Source organism: Osmerus eperlanus, chromosome 11 (assembly GCF_963692335.1).
Source record: "Osmerus eperlanus chromosome 11, fOsmEpe2.1, whole genome shotgun sequence".
Classification (NCBI taxonomy): domain Eukaryota; kingdom Metazoa; phylum Chordata; class Actinopteri; order Osmeriformes; family Osmeridae; genus Osmerus; species Osmerus eperlanus.
The window spans coordinates 8,211,833-8,230,309 of record NC_085028.1 but is presented as its reverse complement, the minus strand read 5'-3'; the positions used below and the strand labels follow the sequence as shown (position 1 = coordinate 8,230,309).

At 47.8% G+C, this 18,477-nt stretch overlaps 4 protein-coding genes across 4 annotated transcripts; 2 read left to right on the top strand and 2 right to left on the bottom strand.

The window, feature by feature from the left end:
- The first annotated feature begins 127 nt into the window (after positions 1 to 127).
- On the top strand, positions 128 to 3,899 carry LOC134029528 (inositol-tetrakisphosphate 1-kinase-like). The gene is made up of 10 exons (XM_062473667.1): positions 128 to 362; positions 459 to 483; positions 905 to 1,027; positions 1,242 to 1,359; positions 1,488 to 1,589; positions 1,809 to 1,849; positions 1,969 to 2,134; positions 2,494 to 2,561; positions 2,703 to 2,865; positions 2,981 to 3,899. Exons 1-10 carry the CDS (start codon positions 280 to 282, stop codon positions 3,211 to 3,213), a joined length of 1,122 nt encoding a protein of 373 aa, XP_062329651.1. The 5' UTR covers positions 128 to 279; the 3' UTR covers positions 3,214 to 3,899.
- A 254-nt stretch (positions 3,900 to 4,153) lies between these two features.
- On the bottom strand, positions 4,154 to 8,989 carry LOC134029525 (golgin subfamily A member 6-like protein 24). Its single transcript, XM_062473664.1, has 6 exons — positions 8,713 to 8,989; positions 7,015 to 7,055; positions 6,651 to 6,723; positions 6,452 to 6,520; positions 5,113 to 6,170; positions 4,154 to 5,002 (listed from the first exon to the last, which is right to left on the bottom strand). The coding sequence occupies exons 1-6, from the start codon at positions 8,810 to 8,812 to the stop codon at positions 4,934 to 4,936; spliced, it is 1,410 nt and encodes a 469-aa protein (XP_062329648.1). The 5' UTR covers positions 8,813 to 8,989; the 3' UTR covers positions 4,154 to 4,933.
- An 83-nt stretch (positions 8,990 to 9,072) lies between these two features.
- On the bottom strand, positions 9,073 to 13,034 carry sars2 (seryl-tRNA synthetase 2, mitochondrial). Its single transcript, XM_062473663.1, has 16 exons — positions 12,704 to 13,034; positions 12,414 to 12,509; positions 12,244 to 12,273; positions 11,980 to 12,120; positions 11,820 to 11,874; positions 11,653 to 11,716; positions 11,417 to 11,522; positions 11,286 to 11,333; positions 11,032 to 11,140; positions 10,729 to 10,774; positions 10,299 to 10,386; positions 10,096 to 10,208; positions 9,920 to 10,013; positions 9,734 to 9,826; positions 9,529 to 9,594; positions 9,073 to 9,408 (listed from the first exon to the last, which is right to left on the bottom strand). Exons 1-16 carry the CDS (start codon positions 12,974 to 12,976, stop codon positions 9,268 to 9,270), a joined length of 1,563 nt encoding a protein of 520 aa, XP_062329647.1. The 5' UTR covers positions 12,977 to 13,034; the 3' UTR covers positions 9,073 to 9,267.
- Positions 13,035 to 13,240: 206 nt separating this feature from the next.
- On the top strand, positions 13,241 to 18,459 carry si:dkey-260j18.2 (uncharacterized protein LOC325231 homolog). Its single transcript, XM_062473662.1, has 5 exons — positions 13,241 to 13,744; positions 15,034 to 15,187; positions 15,290 to 15,368; positions 15,491 to 15,718; positions 15,835 to 18,459. The coding sequence occupies exons 2-5, from the start codon at positions 15,034 to 15,036 to the stop codon at positions 17,414 to 17,416; spliced, it is 2,043 nt and encodes a 680-aa protein (XP_062329646.1). The 5' UTR covers positions 13,241 to 13,744; the 3' UTR covers positions 17,417 to 18,459.
- Positions 18,460 to 18,477: the final 18 nt, after the last annotated feature.

Below are 18,477 nucleotides of genomic sequence, written 5' to 3'. Positions count from 1 at the left end.
TGTTATTGGATAGAAACAAGGAAGTCGCTGTTCCAGTTAAACAACACAGTAAAACATGGAGCTTTGATACACGAGGATTATTTCGAAATGAGGAAATATGACGCTATAAATCATTTAATTTGGTCAAAATTAAGAAGTAATCTAGTGATTCTCCCTTAAGCAACCCCTCCCCTCTCTCTCTCTTTCTCACTCTGTCTCCCTCTCTCTCTCTTTCTTAGTCTCTCTGAACTAGTGCTCCCCGCTGTTCAAGGGACCAGTATACCTGACTGCTCCGTCCTAATGTCTAAGCGCCGGGTGGGCTTCTGTCTCAGCGATAAGAAACGGAGAAAGATGAATTTAGTCACATTTGCGGAGCTCTGTGCGTAAGTTTACATTTTAGAAACTGTTGTATCATGAAAATTACACTGTGTTAACAATACAATAATAAAATGCTCTGTTTTACAAATTCCGCTTCACAGCACCCATGGGTTGGAGGTGATTGAGGTTAGTGGCCAAAACAAGTTTATAATTAAATTAATTCTAACCCAAACTTTTAACTGCTCAAACACACACACCAGGCACACACACACCAGGCACACATCTCAGTGGCTGTCAGTGGCAGGTGCCCATCATGTTGGTCAGACTGTCACAGACACATGCAGTCACCTGCTCCCAGAGTCCTTCAGACAGACACATGCAGTCACCTGCTCCTAGAGTCCTTCAGACAGACACAGTAATATGGAGAGCCACTGTTTAGTGCTTTGATACCTTCCCATTGGAACATATGAGAATTTGGTCTTAAAACTCAGCAGTGTAATTTACAGAGTTTCCCATCTACCCTTATAGGACATAATGTAGTAGTTTATTTCAAAATAGTATGTCACCCCAGATGTGGGATCTAGTAATGTTGTTATTGCTTGTCTAGATAGACCTCACCCAACCACTGGCCTCCCAAGGACCCTTTGATGTCATCGTTCACAAACTCTCTGATGTCATTGTGGAGGCTGAGTACGATAGCCAATCACAGCAGCTCCTCACCAACTTCCAAGTACGGTAAACAATTGTGATTAGTGGTATCACTGTTCACATAGTCTGTCCATCTGTAATTGTAATTGTAATTGGAGAATCTGTGTAACATAGATTTAAGTTTTCTAAACCTCTGGTGCATGTGTGTGTGCATGCATGTGTTTGTGGTTGTGTGTGTGTGGTGTGTGTTTGTGTGTGTGTGTGTGTGTGTGTGTGTGGGGGGGGGTGTAATCCAGAGCTATGTGTCTGCTCATCCCAGTGTGATTCTGTTGGACCCCCTCCCTGCCATGACCCAACTTCTGGACCGTTACGCCTCTTACAGGATCATGAGCAAACTGCACCACGCTCTCAGAGGTAACAACATTACATCATCTACAATTATTTTAAATCATTAAAATAGTACAGCATTTTTTTTCATTAAATAAGGTTTATGCTAAGTCCTCTCCTCCCTCTCTTCCCTTCCCTTCTCTTCTCCTCCCCAGACTGGTGTGTGTGTAGTCCGTCCTACCTGGAGATCAAGAGCAGCAGTCAGATGTCAGACCTCCAGGAGACTGTACAGAGGAAAGGCCTCAGCTTCCCTCTCAGTCAGTATACTGCAGTTGCTCCCAGTCCCACCTTCTCTCCTTCTCACCCCCCCTCCTCTTCCTCCTCCTTCTTTTGTCTTCCTCTTTCAGTCTCACCATAATCTCCTTCTCCTCCCCTCCTCCTCTCACTCCTGTGTGTATCTGCCTCTCCATCTCTCCTCCTCCGTTTTCTCCTCCTCCTCTTGGATGCCTCACCATCTCTCCTCCTCCTTCCTCCAGTCTGCAAGACCAGGGTGGCCCACGGCTCCCGCTCTCATGAGGTGAGCCCCGAGCTGGCGCTGGCTGACCTCTTTCACCACTTCTCTTTGTCATGTCTCACTCCTCCAGTACTGTGGCTGTTTACTCTCGGTATCTGGATGTCTCTCTTGGCTCTCTGCAGATGTGGCTGATCTTCTGCCCCTCCGGGCTGTGTGACGTCCGTCCTCCCTGCGTCCTCCAGAGCTTCGTCAACCACGGCGCCGTGCTGCACAAGGTCTTTGTGGTGGGCGACGCCCACTTCACCGTGGAGAGACCCTCGCTGAAGAACTTCCCCTCCGGCCCCTGCGGTTAGTCATGGGAGAACACACTGACACACACTGACACACACTTCCTCTCTGGTCCTCGACTCCACTTCTCCCCTCCTCTCTTCTCCCTTGTTCTTTCCATCTTCTCTTTCACCTCCTCCTAACCTCTCAACTCATTTACATTTGACATTGTTTGAATTTAGCAGATGCCTTTCTCCAAAGCGACATACATTTAGGTCATACAGAAAGTACAACAGAAAGTTAAGGATCAGAAGTGTATATGTAGCTGTAACAGTATTTCGGTCAAGTAATGGTCTGTACTTTAGCTGGCACAGTCCACTCTCCTCTAATACCTTTATGAATACTATTAATACTAGTACTGTTCTCTTTTCTGTCTTAAGAGAGGGAGTCAATCTTCTTCAACAGCCACGAGGTCTCCAAACCTGAGTCCTGCTCTGACCTCACTGCTGTATGAACCAATCACATCTCGCAGTTTATTTTAAACTATGACCAGTTCTGACCAATCCAGGAAGACAAAATACATATCCTACAGATGTTTCACTATAATGTATTTATTTACATGTCTTCCTGTGTGTGGCTGGATGTGTAGCTGGATGAGCAGACACCCTTGCTGCCTCCACCCAGTGCCCAGGCTGTGGGTGCCCTGGTGGCAGAGCTGCGGACACAGCTGGGCATGGCGCTGTTCGGGGTGGACGTCATCCTGAACATTCACACCCACACGCTCACCGTCATAGACATCAACATCTTCCCAGGTGGGCAGGAGGCCTCTCAGGCCGGGGAAGCAACTGAGAGACACCCTCTCAAGATCTACCTACCTGTCTTTCTTTCTTGCTTGCTTGAGAGCATCTCTCTCTGTTTCTCCTCCAGGCTATGAGGGGGTCCCCCAGTTCTTCTCCTTCCTCCTCAGTCACATTGAGTCAGTGTTGGACACCAGAGAAGACCCCCAGGCTGCTGGTCTCCCTGCCTCCCAGGCCACTGGTCCTCCAGACCCCCAGACAGATCCACAAAGCCTGGGTCACTGTGACCCTCAGGGCGCTGGAAACCCTGCCTCCCAGGCTACATGTTCTACAGCTCCTCCTAGTCCTCGGACAACCCTCTGACCGCACTTGACCAGACCTGGCTGTCGTTGAACTCTGACCCCTGACCCTGATTCAGTACCTCACCTGGTCCAGGGTTAGTTAATATTCCCCTGTAAAAACATACAGGTGACACACAGGAAGTGAGTGGTCATCCACTGTGTTTATTAGGTTAACAGGTAGCGTAGAAGACCCAGCAGGCACAATTACATGACTCTGATTGGCCAGTACATTTATAAACACAGAAGTTTTTATTTGTCTCCTTGTGTCTCTGCTCTCTGGTGACTTTCATCTCACACTCCTTGCTGGTTTAGATACATGTATTAATTAATTACATAAGCATTTTGTTAAAGATGGAAAAGAATACATTCATTATTCAGTAAATCTCAAAATGCCTAACAGTATTTAAATGATCTTGTCTATTTTTATGATGTAAATCAACTATTCTTACAAAAAAAGCGATAATATTTTGAAATTGTATTAAACATTTGGAATAAAATATTAAAGGTATACAGAAATTCTCACTATGCATTTGGCTGATTATTGCATTATTTAGTATATCACAAACAAAGATTCAAATAATTTTAGTTATGTTATTATTAGTCACATTTTGCAGTTCTCCCACAGTAACCCAGTTATTTTGTGCAGTTACACCACCTTTACATGTGGGAGCGCTGTTGTACAAAGCCTGTGATTATTGAAGGCTGTTATTTTACAATAGAAACTGATGCAAACAAAAAACTGTCTTTGATTTAAAACAGTCTTTCTGTGAAGAACCAGATACAGTGACTTTGTGCCTCCACCCTGAATCCCCCTTCCCTACCCCCTCTCCGTATCCTTGGCTTGGTTAATTGAGTGCAAAGCTGGGTGAAGACGTGGGGTACTGCAAGGACTATCTCTCTCTCTCTCTCTCTCTCTCTCTCTCTCTCTCTCTCTCTCTCTCTCTCTCTCTCTCTCTCTCTCTCTCTCTCTCGTCCTCGCTATCATTCTCCTTTTCTCTCTCTTCTTCACTCTGTTTTCTCTCTCTTTCTCTCGATCCCTCCTGTCACCCCAGTTCTTCGTTAACAGTCTGGTACTAACAGTGGACAAGCCAGGTCAACACATAATCCTCACATTATGAAAACAACATCAAGGATGTCATACATTTAGAATACCAGTGTTTTACAAGTCTGTGGTAGATATCTTACAGTTATAAAATTACCAATAACTGCCACCCACGTTAAACACACAGTTATTGATTATTGCACAAAATATACTGACACATCAACTATATTGGAAAGCGCATCTTGTCACTTAAGTGAAGGAATCTCCTGTTGTCATCGGCTGATACTTGGCTGTAGAGGAGGATCAATGCAAATTACTGAAATGCTCTTAATAAAGTCATCATGTAAAGCATGCTGTATCACACTTCTGTCATACTCGCAATCAAGCATGTTGGCCCAGGAAAAGAAACTAGATGGCAATGCTCATGAGTTAAGAATCTAACTGGTTCTGTATAGATAGGAGCTCCTTGTGTTTCTCTGTAAACATGGAGACACCACAGCTTCACTGGAGATGAGCTGAGCTCACTCATCTTTTAGACCTAGAACAATCTTTGATATAACATGGGGTAGTATGACACACTTTGTGACACTGGAAATAATCTCCTAAAGCAGGCTGAGCTGAGTGTAAGTGCGAGTGTGTGTGTCAGAGTGTTTGTGCGTGTGTGCGTGCGTGTGTGTGTGCGTGTGTGCGTGTGTGGGTTCTAGCCCCTGCGTAACTCCCGCAGTTCAGCAGCCACTTTCCTCAGCTCCGCCTCGATTTCCAAAAGCTCCTGTAGAAACACAAAGACATGTGGATACTAGTAGAGTACTACAGTACAACAATACTGCAGAACACACACACACATAACACTTATTTTCACTCATATCTTTATCCACTCACCTCTCCTTCATCCTCCTCAGCTCCTCCTTCATGTTCTTCGTCTTCCTCATTCTCCTCCTCTCCATTGTTATCCTCATCATCTTCATCATAACCTTCCTCATCATCTCTGTATCTCTCTCTCTCAAACTGACGGGTGGCCTCATCACTCGCTTTTTCCATCACTCTCTTCTGTTGAGGCTCCCTCATTTCTCCATCCTCCTTCTTTTCACTCTCCACCTCCACCTCTTCCTTCTTCTGACTGTCCACTTCTCCCTTTTTCTGTTCCACGTCTTTCCCAGTCTCTCCCTCCACCTTGTTTTCCAACTCTGTTTTCTCCTCTGTCTTGCCCTCTTCAGCCACATTCCCTCTCTTCTTATCCTCCCCCTCCTGCTCCTCCTCCTCCTGCACTAGTTTCATCTTCTTGAGAAGTTCCTGCAGCTCCTCCTCCTTCTCCTCTCTCTCTTTCTCCTTCTCTCCCTTCTTCATGCTGCCCTGCTCCTCCAGAAGCTCTTTCAGTTCCCTCTCCACCTTCTCCTTCTCCACCAGCAGCTCCACCTCATTGTTCTTCCTCTCCTCGCTCCTCTTCCTCTCCAATTCCCCCAACGCCTCCAGACGCTCCCTCTCCTCTTTTTTCTCCTTCTCTTTAGCCTCGACGCTACCCTTCTGCCCTTCCTCTGAGGCTGGCCCCTTCAGGAGGTCCTTCTCCTTCGCAGATTCGTATCTCTTCTTCTTCAGCTCCTTCAGAAGCTCCTCCAGCTCCTTGTCGTCTTTCTCCTCCTCTCCTTTCTTCCTGATCTCCTCGGCCAGGAGCTCCTCCAGCTCCTTGGCTCTCTCCTCCTCCCCTTGTCGGCTCTCCTCCAGTCGGGGCTCCTCCATCATCTGTCCCTTCGTTCTCTCCTCCGCCTCTTTCTCTTCTTCCTCCCCTCCTTCTACCTCCGCTTTCTTCTCTGTCGGAGTCACCTCTTCGGCCTCCATCTCGTCCTCTTCCTCCTCCCGTTCGTCTCTGTCATCCTCTTCCTCCGGCAGGTTTAACTCATACTGGTCTGTCTCTCGTTCATATTCTCTTTCCCTATCTCTCTCTGAAAGTCAAATACAAGAAAAATTCATTTATTCAAAGTACATAGTACACATCTATGCTTACTAATGAGTTGATAAACTGATTTAATTGATTTATAAGTATTTTGGGGGTGGGCAGACCTTCCTATGCCAGCTCTAGTAATATGTGTGTGTGTGTGTGTGTGTGTGTGTGTGTGTATGTGTGTGTGTGTGTATGTGTGTGTGTGCGTGTGTGTGTGTGTGTGTGTGTGTGTGTGTGTGTGTGTGTGTGTGTGTGTAGTGTGAGCATATGAGAGGGACAGACCTTCCTCTGCAAGGTTCTGTAGTTCTCTCAGCAGACCCTGATGTCTCTGCACTGCATCCAGACCCATGTCTAAACAACAATAACAAAAGCAAACACATTACATACATCCTGGTTTTCTTACACTGTGATTACAGTTTTGTCTATCTCTACACAACATAATGAGTCTGAGGAAATATGGTTTCTTTGAGCAGATGATCACCTGGTAATCGTTTGTCACAGTCAGAGTGTGCATCTTCATTACTACCTAGAGAGTCCTGGATGCAGTTCAATACCTGAGGGAACACCAAACACACACATACCCAATCAGATATGCACACACACAATCAGATATGCCAAGATATGCACACAAATACACACAGTATAAGATATGGGCACACACACAGTCAGACAAAGACATGATCTGGCACACACAAGATCTAACACACACACAAACACACAAAGACAAACACCCAGATATACTGTGCATGCTCATACTCATATACAAACACAGGACTACAGAAATCAGCCAGGGTAAGCTGGGTTCTTGGGGTTGATACTAAAGATGCTAAAGTTTTCGTTTTGACCTTAGCATTGTGCAGAGATGAGGACACTGGTAAGGATCCCACTGGAAGGGAGAAAGGGGGAGGGAGATATAAACAAGGAGCGAAGATAGAAAGTTACAATCAGGTTTTCAACAGTGTTGTTCAGTCAGATCGATTATGTCATGATCTTAAGGGGGGTGGATCTATATCTGGGATAAGCTGAGCACACAGCAGGCAAGACGGGGGAAGAAGCTTAGTTTCCTCTCACTCTCTACCTCCCTCTCTCTATCTTTATTGGAGGTGGTCAAAGAAGAGCTTTCCTTTTTAAGAGCCAATAAGTCTTACCCACTACTCTGTTTTTCTGCAATGCCAACACACTCTGCTGCTAGGAGGTGACTGTCTGCTGCTAGTAGGAGGTGACTGTCTGCTGCTAGTAGGAGGTGACTGTCTGCTGCTAGGAGGTGACTGTCTGCTGCTAGGTGGTTACTGTTGTCGTAGTGCTCATGCATTCCACCATGTTCAATTAAAAAAGGTCAGCATTGCTGACCAGAGGAGGAATGGTCAGCAACGCAGAAACACAAGCAGGGGGAAAGGGCTTTGGATACCACCTAATATCTAACTGAATGTCTCAAATAAATGTAGGCTATATGTATTCATTTTATTGATTGACTCCAAGGTCCCAAAAAAAAGCATGTGAGCCCTGTTTTGTTATGCGTGTCTGCTTGTGTGTGTTGGTCCTTTAAGCTGGGACACGTTGCTGGTTTTAAAGCTTCGTTCAATCCCAGGTTATTATCCTGGCCGTCCTGCTTCCACCCCACCGGCCTGCAAACACATGGCGTGTGGCCCAGACACCTCGACCTGCCTCACTAAAGAGCTGCTACATCCTCACACTGTTACGGTCAGGGTTAATGACATGTTTGCCAGATCACAGAAAGGACGAAAAGAATATAGCCAAGCTCCGGTGCAAATAATAACCACTTCCCCACAAGAAATATTGACCACCGACAAATTGTTATGCATGACCCTTGAAGCACATATCTGTCAATACGTGGTTGCACAAGCACAGCACAGAAAAGGTCTGAGAACGAGACCGGTAAGTGTTTTGGCATGAACAAGCGCCGTTTTCCGTCACCTGCACTTCCTGTGTCGGACCACGTAATCCGCATTTAGGCTTAGGTTGAGTGTCATTGTATTGTGTTTGTTTGAATTACAGTATAAAGAAAATAACGTGAAGTAGCCTTCATTTTCTTGTAGTAGGCTATTGACACCTACACGCAGGAAAGCGCGCAAGCAAATCTGTAATTAGTGTAATCGCTGGAGGGGTTTTGTGCGTTTAACAAATTATGTAATCAAATTGTCTAAATCTATCTAAATCTTAAAGGTGTAGATAGGACATCCACTAAGCATAGAACCACTGGTTTTAACCATGTCTGTGTGAAATGTGAATTGTTAACGTCCAAACAAACATTGTATTAGGGTAGCCCATTATGCAATCGTGCAATCACAACAATCCATAAATTGGTTTGAATTTGAATCAGATAATAACTGTCAAAGCTTTTTACCGGCCACGCCATGATAGTCAATAATAGCCTACATTGGTATCTTTTGATAAACGGGTTACTGAAGTAATATATTCTCTAAGGTAAGCCATGTTCTAACTAATGAAATGAGCGTCACGGATCCTGTGACCGACATTCTTACGATAAATCACATAGACAGTATAGACGAATGTGTTCTTACCTCCAACAAAGCTCCACAAGAATAGCGCAATAATAAAGACTCCCATTTGGTTGGTATAACAGGGCCTCGAGGGGTATAACCTTGAAATAACGGTTCGCATCCTTCTCACGTCGACTTAAAACCCGCTAGGAGGAGCCGAATGTTCGCGTGTGTGTGATCTTCCGCCTGACCGAGGAGACCCAGGTGACCAGTCGACAGGTTGGATCAACTTTGATGCTTCGTCAAGGCGTCAAATAGCGCTCGCACATACACACAGCATCACGCGCAAGGGGTATTACCGGCCGCACGCACACACACACGCACGTCCACTCAGGGGATTGTAAGGCATTGTATTTCCAAGTAAGCTGTTGTAAGCATATCCATGTTTACTTCATATTTTATTATATCACAGTCATTCTATTTATAAATAAAAGGCTGCTTTCTCGCAGACAACATGGTTTAAACATATTTACAGTAGACAACAGATTACAGTACACATTAAAGTCTAGTGCGGTTGTGTACAGTGTTGATTCTGGCAGCACCATGTGTCTTGGTACTGGTCCGGTTGGACCTGTGTCACCTGGTCCTTGGGGCCGGACGGGGGGGCCGGTTGGGCTGGTTTGGTCCGATGTACCTCAGAGGAGAGTAGGGGGGATTCTCTATCACCTCCACCCCCATGTAGGGCTGCAGGACTTGCGGCACACGCACACTCCCCTCCTGGGAGATAGATGGGGAGAGAGTGAGAGACAGGCTCTTTTCACACCGGGCATCAGGTCTCTGAAATCGCATTGAGATCCGTTCCGGATGGGTGGGAGTGAGTGTGTGTGTGTGTCTTACCTTGGTCTGGTGAGTCTCTAGTATGGCGATGATGGTTCGGGGAATAGCACATGCAGTAGCGTTCACCTGGACACAGGACACAGTGTTTAACACCTCACACGCTCATATCACTGATAACAGCTCCCATCCACACATGGCTGATCCCCCTCCCCCAGTGAGGTGCAGCAGCAGAGGTGCAGCAGCAGAGGCTGGCGTCTGTCCTCACCGTGTGGGCGTACTGCAGACTCCCGTCCCGCCTCTCATACAGGATGTTGAGTCGTCTGCTCTGGTAGTCTGTACAGTTGGAGCCACTGGAGATCTGGAGCAGGCACATGGGACAGGAAGGATCAGGAGTGTGTCGTTTGTGTTTGTGTGTGTGTGTGTGTGTGTGTGTGTTGGTCAGCAGTCTCACTTCTCCATAGCAGTCTCTCCCAGGCATCCAGGCCTCAATGTCGTACTTCCTGTGGGCGGGTGGGCCTAGTTCCTGTGTGGGCATGTCCAGCACTCTGACACACACACACACACATGCTCAGACTTGATCTGTTATTACATGATTTATTATTTGAATGCATGGATGGAACGCCTCACCTGTAGTGTAGATGCAGAGAAGAGAAGATCTCCTTCTGCAGAGACAGGAAGTCCTCCAGAAGCTGAGAACTCTCATCTCCTGTTTCATCTGCTGTCACTCCAAACATCTCCACCTGGTCCACACACAGCCGCAAACACCCTAATACATTATTGTTGTTGGGTTTTAAGTCATGTGTGTGTGAGTGTGTCTGGGTGTGTGTTACCTTGCTAAAGTGGTGAACTCTGTAGAGCCCCCAAGCCTCTCTGCCCGTGTCTGTCTCTGCCCTGTAGCAAGTACTGCTACACACTGACCTGCAGGAAGACAGCACATCACACTACCTGACACACACACACACACACTGACCTGCAGGAAGACAGCACATCACACTACCTGACACACACACACACACACTGACCTGCAGGAAGACAGCACATCACACTACCTGACACACACACACACTGACCTGCAGAAAGACAGCACATCACACTACCTGACACACACACACACACTGACCTGCAGAAAGACAGCACATCACACTACCTGACACACACTCACACAGAGACTAAAGTGCCAACAGTCAGCAGAACACAATACTGAAAACACACACTTAACAGAAGACAACATAACGTGCTAACCCTAACGTGTGTTCTCACCTGACAGGAAGGTCCCTCCAGTTTACTGCATGGTCCATGAAGTAACCTGAATGGATGGGAAGGAGGGAAGGGAAGAAGGGAGAGAGAGCATAAGATAATACTTCTGGTGTGAACACAATTTATGGTGCATTTAGTAAACTTGAAGAAATGTGATTTAGGTAGTGGTAATACAACTTGTTTATTAACCATTTGTACCATAGCAACTTTTCCCTCCAAATAGCTGACCTTACACAGTGACAGAGTCAGTATGGACGTTCCTTAACTTGAACTTGAATAATCAGTCCATTTTAGAGCCCCTCTCACCTGCCACGCCCACCTCGCCAGTGCCAGCCAGGTTGAGGTCCGGGAAGCGGCTGGGATCCAGAGAGTACACCTGGGAGCGGTGGGCATTGGGCTGCATCCCACACCCCTCCTGGAAACAGAGAGAGAGACAGAGAGAGAGAGAGAGAGAGAGAGAGAGAGAGAGAGAGGGGGGGGAGGGGGCAGGATTGATTTATATACACACACACCATCGGGGCATATGTGTAGATGTTGTGTGTGTGGTGAGTGACACTCACAAACACTGCCCCCTTCAGTATGTCTGGCACTGCCATTGGAATGAAGCCCTGAGAAAACACAGGAGACAGTAGGTGGTAGGACATCCCTTAACTCGAGGATCACTCCCTCCTCAACACAAACACACACTAACCCGCCGCTGCAGAGTGTCTAAGGCGAAATTCTGAAGAGCGATCTGGAGTCTGGCCCCCGCCCCCCTCAGGTAGTAGGACCTGTGGCCTGAGATGTGAGCAAGGTTCCTGCCCGGAATGAACCAGAGGGAGAGATAGGTCAGAGACTGAATACATGAGAGCTGAGTAAGACAGAGAGAGAGAGAGGGAGGGAAGGAGAAGGAAAAGGAGGATGTGTGTGTGAGAGAGAGACCCTCACCTCTGTCTGATAAGACCCAGCCCCTCCCCCAGCTCGACATGTCCTCTGGGTTTGAAGTCAAACACTAAGTAAACCATGGAAAAAACACCAAATTATACATAACAAACATAGTTGGTAAACATTCAAATCGGTGTGCTACAATATAACACACCTATTAAGACTCTCACCTGGCTTCTGACCAACCAGCTCCACCACCCTTGCCTGGCTTTCGTCTCCGATTGGCTGGTGGGGAAGAGAGGTTCTAGAGTATCATCCGCAGACCCTGTATTCTTGAAATCTGTTTGTGCGTGTGTGTGTATTAAATGTGTGTGTGTGTGTATTCCTCACCACGTCAGGGTGTGTGGTGTTGGGCAGTCGGAGGGCTTGTCTGTAGTGTTCCTGCTCCAGCTGATTTTGTTTGGGGTAGAGCTGGCTCAGCCTGCTGCGGATCTCTCTGCCCTCCTCTCTGGCCTGCCTGTGCTCTGGCAGCTGACACACACACACACCCATGGAGCACTTAGCCTAGCACTGCTACAGCAGATATTATGGTTAATTCACTCTGCTAAGTGCCTACTATCTGTAATTTCTCCATAACACCAAGACAACACTCACATTGGCTAGTGACTTTTTGTCGTTCTTCTCCTGAGGAAAGAAGAGAGACGGTCACAACAATGCCCACTAACCTAAACCCTAGTAGGTTAGTGAACTAGTTAAGAGCTGTGTTATGAGTTGAACACCCTGGAGTTCCCACTCTGACACCTGGGCTCTAGAAGGATACACACCACCAGCGCTCTGACCCGCTCACTAATCTGCTTCTTCTTTTCCTCCAGCTCAGAGACTTCCTTCCTCACCTGCTGGAGCTGCTGCCACACACACACCTGCAACACACATCCACAGTACAGTGAGTGATCTCTTTGACTGTGCACAGTCTCTTCATTCACATTATACAGACAGGTGTCACTGCTGACAAGAGCTGGCCTAACTGTCTGTTGTTTACTGTGGCATTGACTCAGCATAGCGTATTCAATAACGGTTTGAGTCATCCCCATATGTACACAGGAAGACTGCTTACAATTAGTTTGACGTCCTCTCCACGCAAATCCCCCTTACGAGTTACAACATTAGCTATGACTTTGTCGGTCTCCTCGCATACAAGTTGCATGTCCAAATCCGGCTTGTCACTGTAGCCATCACGGACGTGTTCGTAAAGGCTGCTGCGCACGCCATGAGCCAAACGACGCTGAGTGAAAAGTATTGTGCCCTGTCTTGCACACTGTCTAGCAACCCTATTTAATACATTCAATACTGAGCCGAGTCTGCCCACCATGCCTATGGAGGTCGCCATGTTTGAAGGCGGAAATTGTTTGGGTAACTGGAGGCGGGACAAAACATTAAAAAACGAATCAAAATTAGACCGGGGATGAAGTGTGACAAAAATCTGTTTTTTATTTAATATATTTTAGTTCCTGTTGACATTTTTCAGTTTATACTTTAATGTTAAATGTAGGACATACATCCATCCGAATAATCTTTTGCACAAAATTAAAACAAAAGCGCGTTTGAAATAAATCGTCACGTCCGTTTTACTGCCAAAGATTGGCCAATGAAATAAGCGGTAGCATTGCGTTGCGGTAATGCGGCTTCGTTCGCTGTGTAAAGTGGGGCCGAGCAAAGTCGGAATGCTAAGTACATCTCTCGCTTTCTGCTTTTTAACATGTTTTTAAAGATACATTTTTATACCATATTTAATCTGGGATAGTGCAAAACGAGATTGACCTGGTTGATGCTTTTATAGAAGAGTGTGATTTTGCAGATCCAGCCAGCTAGCGGGCTGTCTCGTGTTGTTGTTATATGCATGGGGCTGACAAGAGACGCTTGAGCCGTGATGCGCTCGGTACTGGAGGCCGGATTCACTCACTGCAGGACGGGGAAGGTGTACCGAAGGTATCGGGGGGCGAGACACACGGATGGCAACTGTACAACCAACTGTATCGTCCTTCTTGAGTGATCGTAAAGAGACGGGCTTCTGGTCACAGAGTGGCTGACGAAGCGGCCCGTGTTCCAGTCTAACCACTCAGGGACAAGGGAGAACGAAGGGAGGTTCAGACTTAAGGTAATTGCAACATTTGACTGATACATATCGTGTTAATGTTTCTGTAACCATATATCTGTTCCAAATTAGACTCAGGGACGAGATGGGATTAAAGCGCTGAGTTAGTTACAGTCAACAAAGATAACTATTTGAGTCATACAGCCCAAGGCAGTGAACTCTTGGATTCACTATGTTTGGTAGCCGAGATTATTTGAGTGTTTCCCAGGATGTCAGGGCTGTGATCAATGTGTATTCTCCTCTTCTTCTTTTTAGAAGGGGGGTTGGGGTTCACACAAATACTGTTCTGGTGTGTCAAACTAGGTGGAGAAGGATACAAGGTTAAATGCCAGACCAAGTTCTTTGTAGTTTATTAATAAGAAATTATTCAATCAACAATGAATACAACACACCAGGATGTTCTCAGTCTTGTACAGTAAATCAGTCGATGATGCCAATGCAACTTCACAGACACAGAGTCTCAGAATAGATCAAACGAAGGCCTTCGTTGAGAGAGTAGTCTTGACAGAAATCAAAGAGAGTTCTGCCCAGTCCAAGTTCTGTCTACCTGTCCTTGGGAGACAGGTCTTGTACCCCCAAGAGAGCGTGGTGTTTGTTAGGTGATTGGTCAAAAGGCCAGGGGGAGGGGATGTGGTTATCCAATTAGGTGACTGGGGCATTCGTGGTGGCACGGGGTGGGCAATCTAAGGATCTAATGTTGCATAATCAGGGGGAGGGCGGGGGGGGGGGGGAGTCTTCTCCAAGGTAGGGAGTGGGTCATCCCAAGGTCCTGACTCGTCCTGCAGGAAAAAAGAGTTACATCTTCCACGGCCCAAGCATCACCTTATCTCTCAATTTGACACTTTACTCCCATGAGCTGAGAGGTGCTATTGTGGTCACACCAGGCATCACCAGTTTGCTTCCCAAGTCAGCGTGCTCAACATTCTTACAAACACATCAGAGTTAATTTTCAGCATGACCTCACTACACAGACCCAGAATCATCCTGTTGTATAGACCCACTGCTAAATTAATTAAGATATGTTTACTCAAATTAAGATATGTTTACTCACATTAAGATATGTTTAATCACATTAAGATATATGTTTAATCACATTAAGATATATGTTTAGTATTAAGCATTACACATTTCATATAATTGAGGTATTGATTGTTGCAGCAGCATTGGATTAGCAGTATAGATATCATTCCTTCACAATACCAAGTGTCTGCTTCTATTGCAATTATAGATTACAGATAGACCTTTAAACTTTGACACTGTGTAAACAGGCTGTGTGTTTTTGTCTGTGTCAGATGAGCACCGTGCGGGGGGGTACAGTGACCTGGCGACCCCAGCCATGGCAGGATGGTGATGGGGGAGGCGGGGAGCCTCTCTCAGACAGTGACTCGGAGGAAGAAGACTTCCCTGATGACAGCACCACCCCTCTGGGAGACTATGTTACTCATGGTGAGGGGACAACAACTTGTTATCCTGCCATTTGTAGCAATTGTTCAACGTTATTAATTATTTAACTTTATTTCCTTTCCTCCCCCCTTCTCTCTCTTTCAGGCTTGAAGCAGCTACTAGATGCTCAACAGCTGTGTGATGTTACACTCCTTGTAGAGGGAAAGAGGTTTATGTGTCACAGGTAAGTTTCTAATAGTCTCTTTCTATCTCTCTCTCTCTTTTCCATTATTCCCGTGCCTAAATTAACCACCTGTCTCCTTCCTCCTACTCCTTGTTTCCCCCCCCTCCTGTCCTCTCCTCCAGGGTTCTCCTGGCAGCAGTAAGCCCATACTTCAGAGCCATGTTCACCAGCCCATTGGTTGAGTCCCGCCTTACTGAAATCCGATTGGAGGAGGTCACGCCATCTGTCATGGAGACAGTCATCCAATTTGTCTACACTGGGGAGGCGGGGCTGTCCTTGGACACAGCCGAGGACCTGTTTGTGGCAGCCAATCGTCTTCAAGTGATGCCACTGCAAGACCTGTGCTCCAGGTAACCATGTTCATAGTTACTTGGTGACAAGTTTGTTCTGCTACTGGTGAAATCATTAGGAGTATTTATTTTGACAAAATATGAACACCAAAGTTGGTTTGATGTTGTCTCTGTAGGTTTTTGTTTGAACACCTGTCAGTGGACAACTGTCTGGGGATGTACTCCCTGGCACGGTCTCATCACGACCAGCTGCTGCTCCGCGCCTCCCTCCGCCTGGTTGCCCAGCACTTCCCCCGGGTCGCTCGCCACAAGGACTTCCTGCTCCTGGACCCAGGAACTCTGGGTAGTCTTCTGGGCTCCGACCGGCTGGGCGTAGACTCAGAGGCCGAGGTGTACGACGCGGCGCGCCGCTGGGCAGAGCACAGGCCCCTGGAGCGCTACGCCCACATGCCGGCACTACTTCACCATCTCCGTCCAGGGCTGCTGTCTCAGGAGGAGGCCCAGAGGCTGAGACAAGAGCTGGGGCCGGCAGCCCCGGGCGGGGGCCTGGGCCTGGGAGGTCCCTTGAGACCCCGGGAGGGCATGTTCGAGAAGAAGATCGTGTGTGTGGACCTGAAGCCTCGCGAGGACGAGTCCTTGACGGAGAGAGATTTCACCGTTGACTGTTTTGACCCCCGCACAGGGAAGTGGGAGAAGCTGGCGTCCCTGGGTTCGCTGCTGTGCCCGGGCTGTACGGCCGTGGGCGGCCGTCTGTTTGTGGCGGGGGGGATCCTCCGGGGGGGGTCGGTGTCATCCTCGGTCCACGAGTACGACGCAGTGTTGGACCGGTGGCTGGAGCGGCCTCCTATGGGGCACCCCCGGGCCATGCTGGGGCTGCTGGGCTGCGGGGGGGCCCTGTACGCCCTGGGGGGGTGCAACCGCTCCGCCCTGCTGGACTCCTGCGAGACCCTGGACCTGGCCTCCCTCTGCTGGTCCCCCGGGCCACGCCTGCCCCTCCCCCTGCGCTCCTTCGCCTGCGCCGCCCTCCGCGGCCGTATCTACCTGCTGGGCGGAGCCACGCTGGAGCAGAACCGAGCGGTGGTGCACGCGGGCGTGCTCATCTACCACACGCTGACGGACTCCTGGAGCCGGGTGGCGCTCGACTCCGGCGCCACCTGCCTGGCCGGAGGAGTGGCGGTGCGGGGGGGTGTCTGTGCCATCGGCGGGTACATGAGGGACGCCACCAAGTTCCTGGATGGAAACTACACCCACCTGGAGCCGCTGGACGCCACGGGCCGCGTGCTGTTCTTCAGGGAGGGGAGGGGCTCCGGGGTGGAGCGGGAGGTGGCGGGGGCGGTGCTAGCAGAGAGAGGTGGGGCCGGAGGGGGCAGTGACCGTGCCCCCAGCCCCGTGGTGTTCCCTGGGTTACCACGGAGGATCGCAGCAGGGGGCGTGGCCAGGTGGAAGAGGCGGATCTACGTGCTGGGCGGGGAGAACGGGTCGAGGTTCTACGACAGCGTGTACTGCTGGAAGCCTGGCTGGAGGAGCTGGGTCCAGAGGCGGGAGAAACTACCAGGGGACACGGGGGGGGTCAGCCAGTTCGGATGTACCACTCTGAAGTTCCCCAAGAAACCCATCCTGTCCAGACTGAGGCTGGCGCGGGACGACTGTAAGAATGACGACGATGACGACGAAGATGATGACGATGATGAAGATGACGATGATGAGGACGATGATGATGAGACTGGCACGGACCAATCGAGTTGGACTAAGAAATGATGCCAACACATCAGGGGGCTTGAACCTAGAAAGCTTGAAACAGACAGACAGGCACACAGAGAGTGGGCATTCCCATCTGAATGTAACCAGCCACAGTTTGCTACAATAACACAGCAACAGCATTCATCATGTCCTTCACCATTATCAGTTTGGGAAGGAACCTCCTTGAATGTATTAAAGATACCTACTGGATGTAGCCTACCAGAGGTATTAATGCTCATTCATGGATTTTTAGATGTTTTTAAACGTTTGAAGTCGTCCCTCAGTGAGATGGTGGTGGATCGTGGGGGAGGTGGGATAGTGGGAAGCCTGTCCTTATTGCACATGTCCTCTCAAGCTCAGTCTGCCTCTGTAAGAATGAATTGACTGTAAATTGTGGTTGAATGAATGCAACATGCAAAGTGTTTAGCTTATTTATTTGAATGGGGATGGCGAGGCGTTTGGAGTGGTCTAGAACTTGACCTTTCTATCCTGAATATGATCGAGTGATCTGATTAAAATCAACAAAGGATTGCTTTGTGATGTCACTGTGAACTTTAACCCTCGTCTGACCTAAGCCCTCATCAAATCAAATTGGAGTATCTCAGAGAAGGTGTGGTTTTAAGAAGTCCTTTTTTTGTTTTTAAAACCTTTTTTTAGCCCATTCTCCCCTCTGCGCACCAAAACACAACTTGTGCCTGAAACATAAGCAGTAAGGTTCGATTTCCTTTGAATATCATTCATCAGTTACTTGGTAAAAAAAAACAGCCCTAACACAGGAAAACCTGATCTGTAAACTGTCTGTTTTACTCGCACAGATTTTAAATGTTTTTTATCCTGTCCCTCAATTGAGTTATGTGTAAATAGTGTGCGTGTGTGTCTGTGTGTGTGTGTGTCTGTGGGAGACAGACTGTCGATTGAAATGTTTGTAACACTAAAATACACTTACCACCCTCACCCTTTCCCACAAGGAAAAATGTGATGTACGTTTTTGAACTGAAAGGCAAATGGATATTTTGATGACAGCCAAGCTATCAAACGATTAAAGGAATATTTGCTTAAAAGTCATTTTCATCCTCGTT

Coding starts and splice junctions, on each gene's coding strand:
- LOC134029525 (XM_062473664.1), bottom strand. CDS start 8,812: ATGCGAACCGTTATTTCAAGGTTATACCCCTCGAGGCCCTGTTATACC. Junction 7,056..8,712: donor CTTGTGGAGCTTTGTTGGAG/GTAAGAACACAT, acceptor TCTCCCTTCCAG/TGGGATCCTTACCAGTGTCC. Junction 5,003..5,112: donor CTGAGGAGGATGAAGGAGAG/GTGAGTGGATAA, acceptor GTGTTTCTACAG/GAGCTTTTGGAAATCGAGGC.
- sars2 (XM_062473663.1), bottom strand. CDS start 12,976: ATGGCGACCTCCATAGGCATGGTGGGCAGACTCGGCTCAGTATTGAAT. Junction 10,387..10,728: donor TGGAGGGACCTTCCTGTCAG/GTGAGAACACAC, acceptor GTCTTCCTGCAG/GTCAGTGTGTAGCAGTACTT. Junction 9,827..9,919: donor GGAGAGACTGCTATGGAGAA/GTGAGACTGCTG, acceptor TGCCTGCTCCAG/ATCTCCAGTGGCTCCAACTG.
- LOC134029528 (XM_062473667.1), top strand. CDS start 280: ATGTCTAAGCGCCGGGTGGGCTTCTGTCTCAGCGATAAGAAACGGAGA. Junction 1,028..1,241: donor AGCTCCTCACCAACTTCCAA/GTACGGTAAACA, acceptor GGTGTAATCCAG/AGCTATGTGTCTGCTCATCC. Junction 2,866..2,980: donor AGACATCAACATCTTCCCAG/GTGGGCAGGAGG, acceptor TTTCTCCTCCAG/GCTATGAGGGGGTCCCCCAG.
- si:dkey-260j18.2 (XM_062473662.1), top strand. CDS start 15,034: ATGAGCACCGTGCGGGGGGGTACAGTGACCTGGCGACCCCAGCCATGG. Junction 15,188..15,289: donor GGGAGACTATGTTACTCATG/GTGAGGGGACAA, acceptor TCTCTCTTTCAG/GCTTGAAGCAGCTACTAGAT. Junction 15,719..15,834: donor CTGCAAGACCTGTGCTCCAG/GTAACCATGTTC, acceptor TTGTCTCTGTAG/GTTTTTGTTTGAACACCTGT.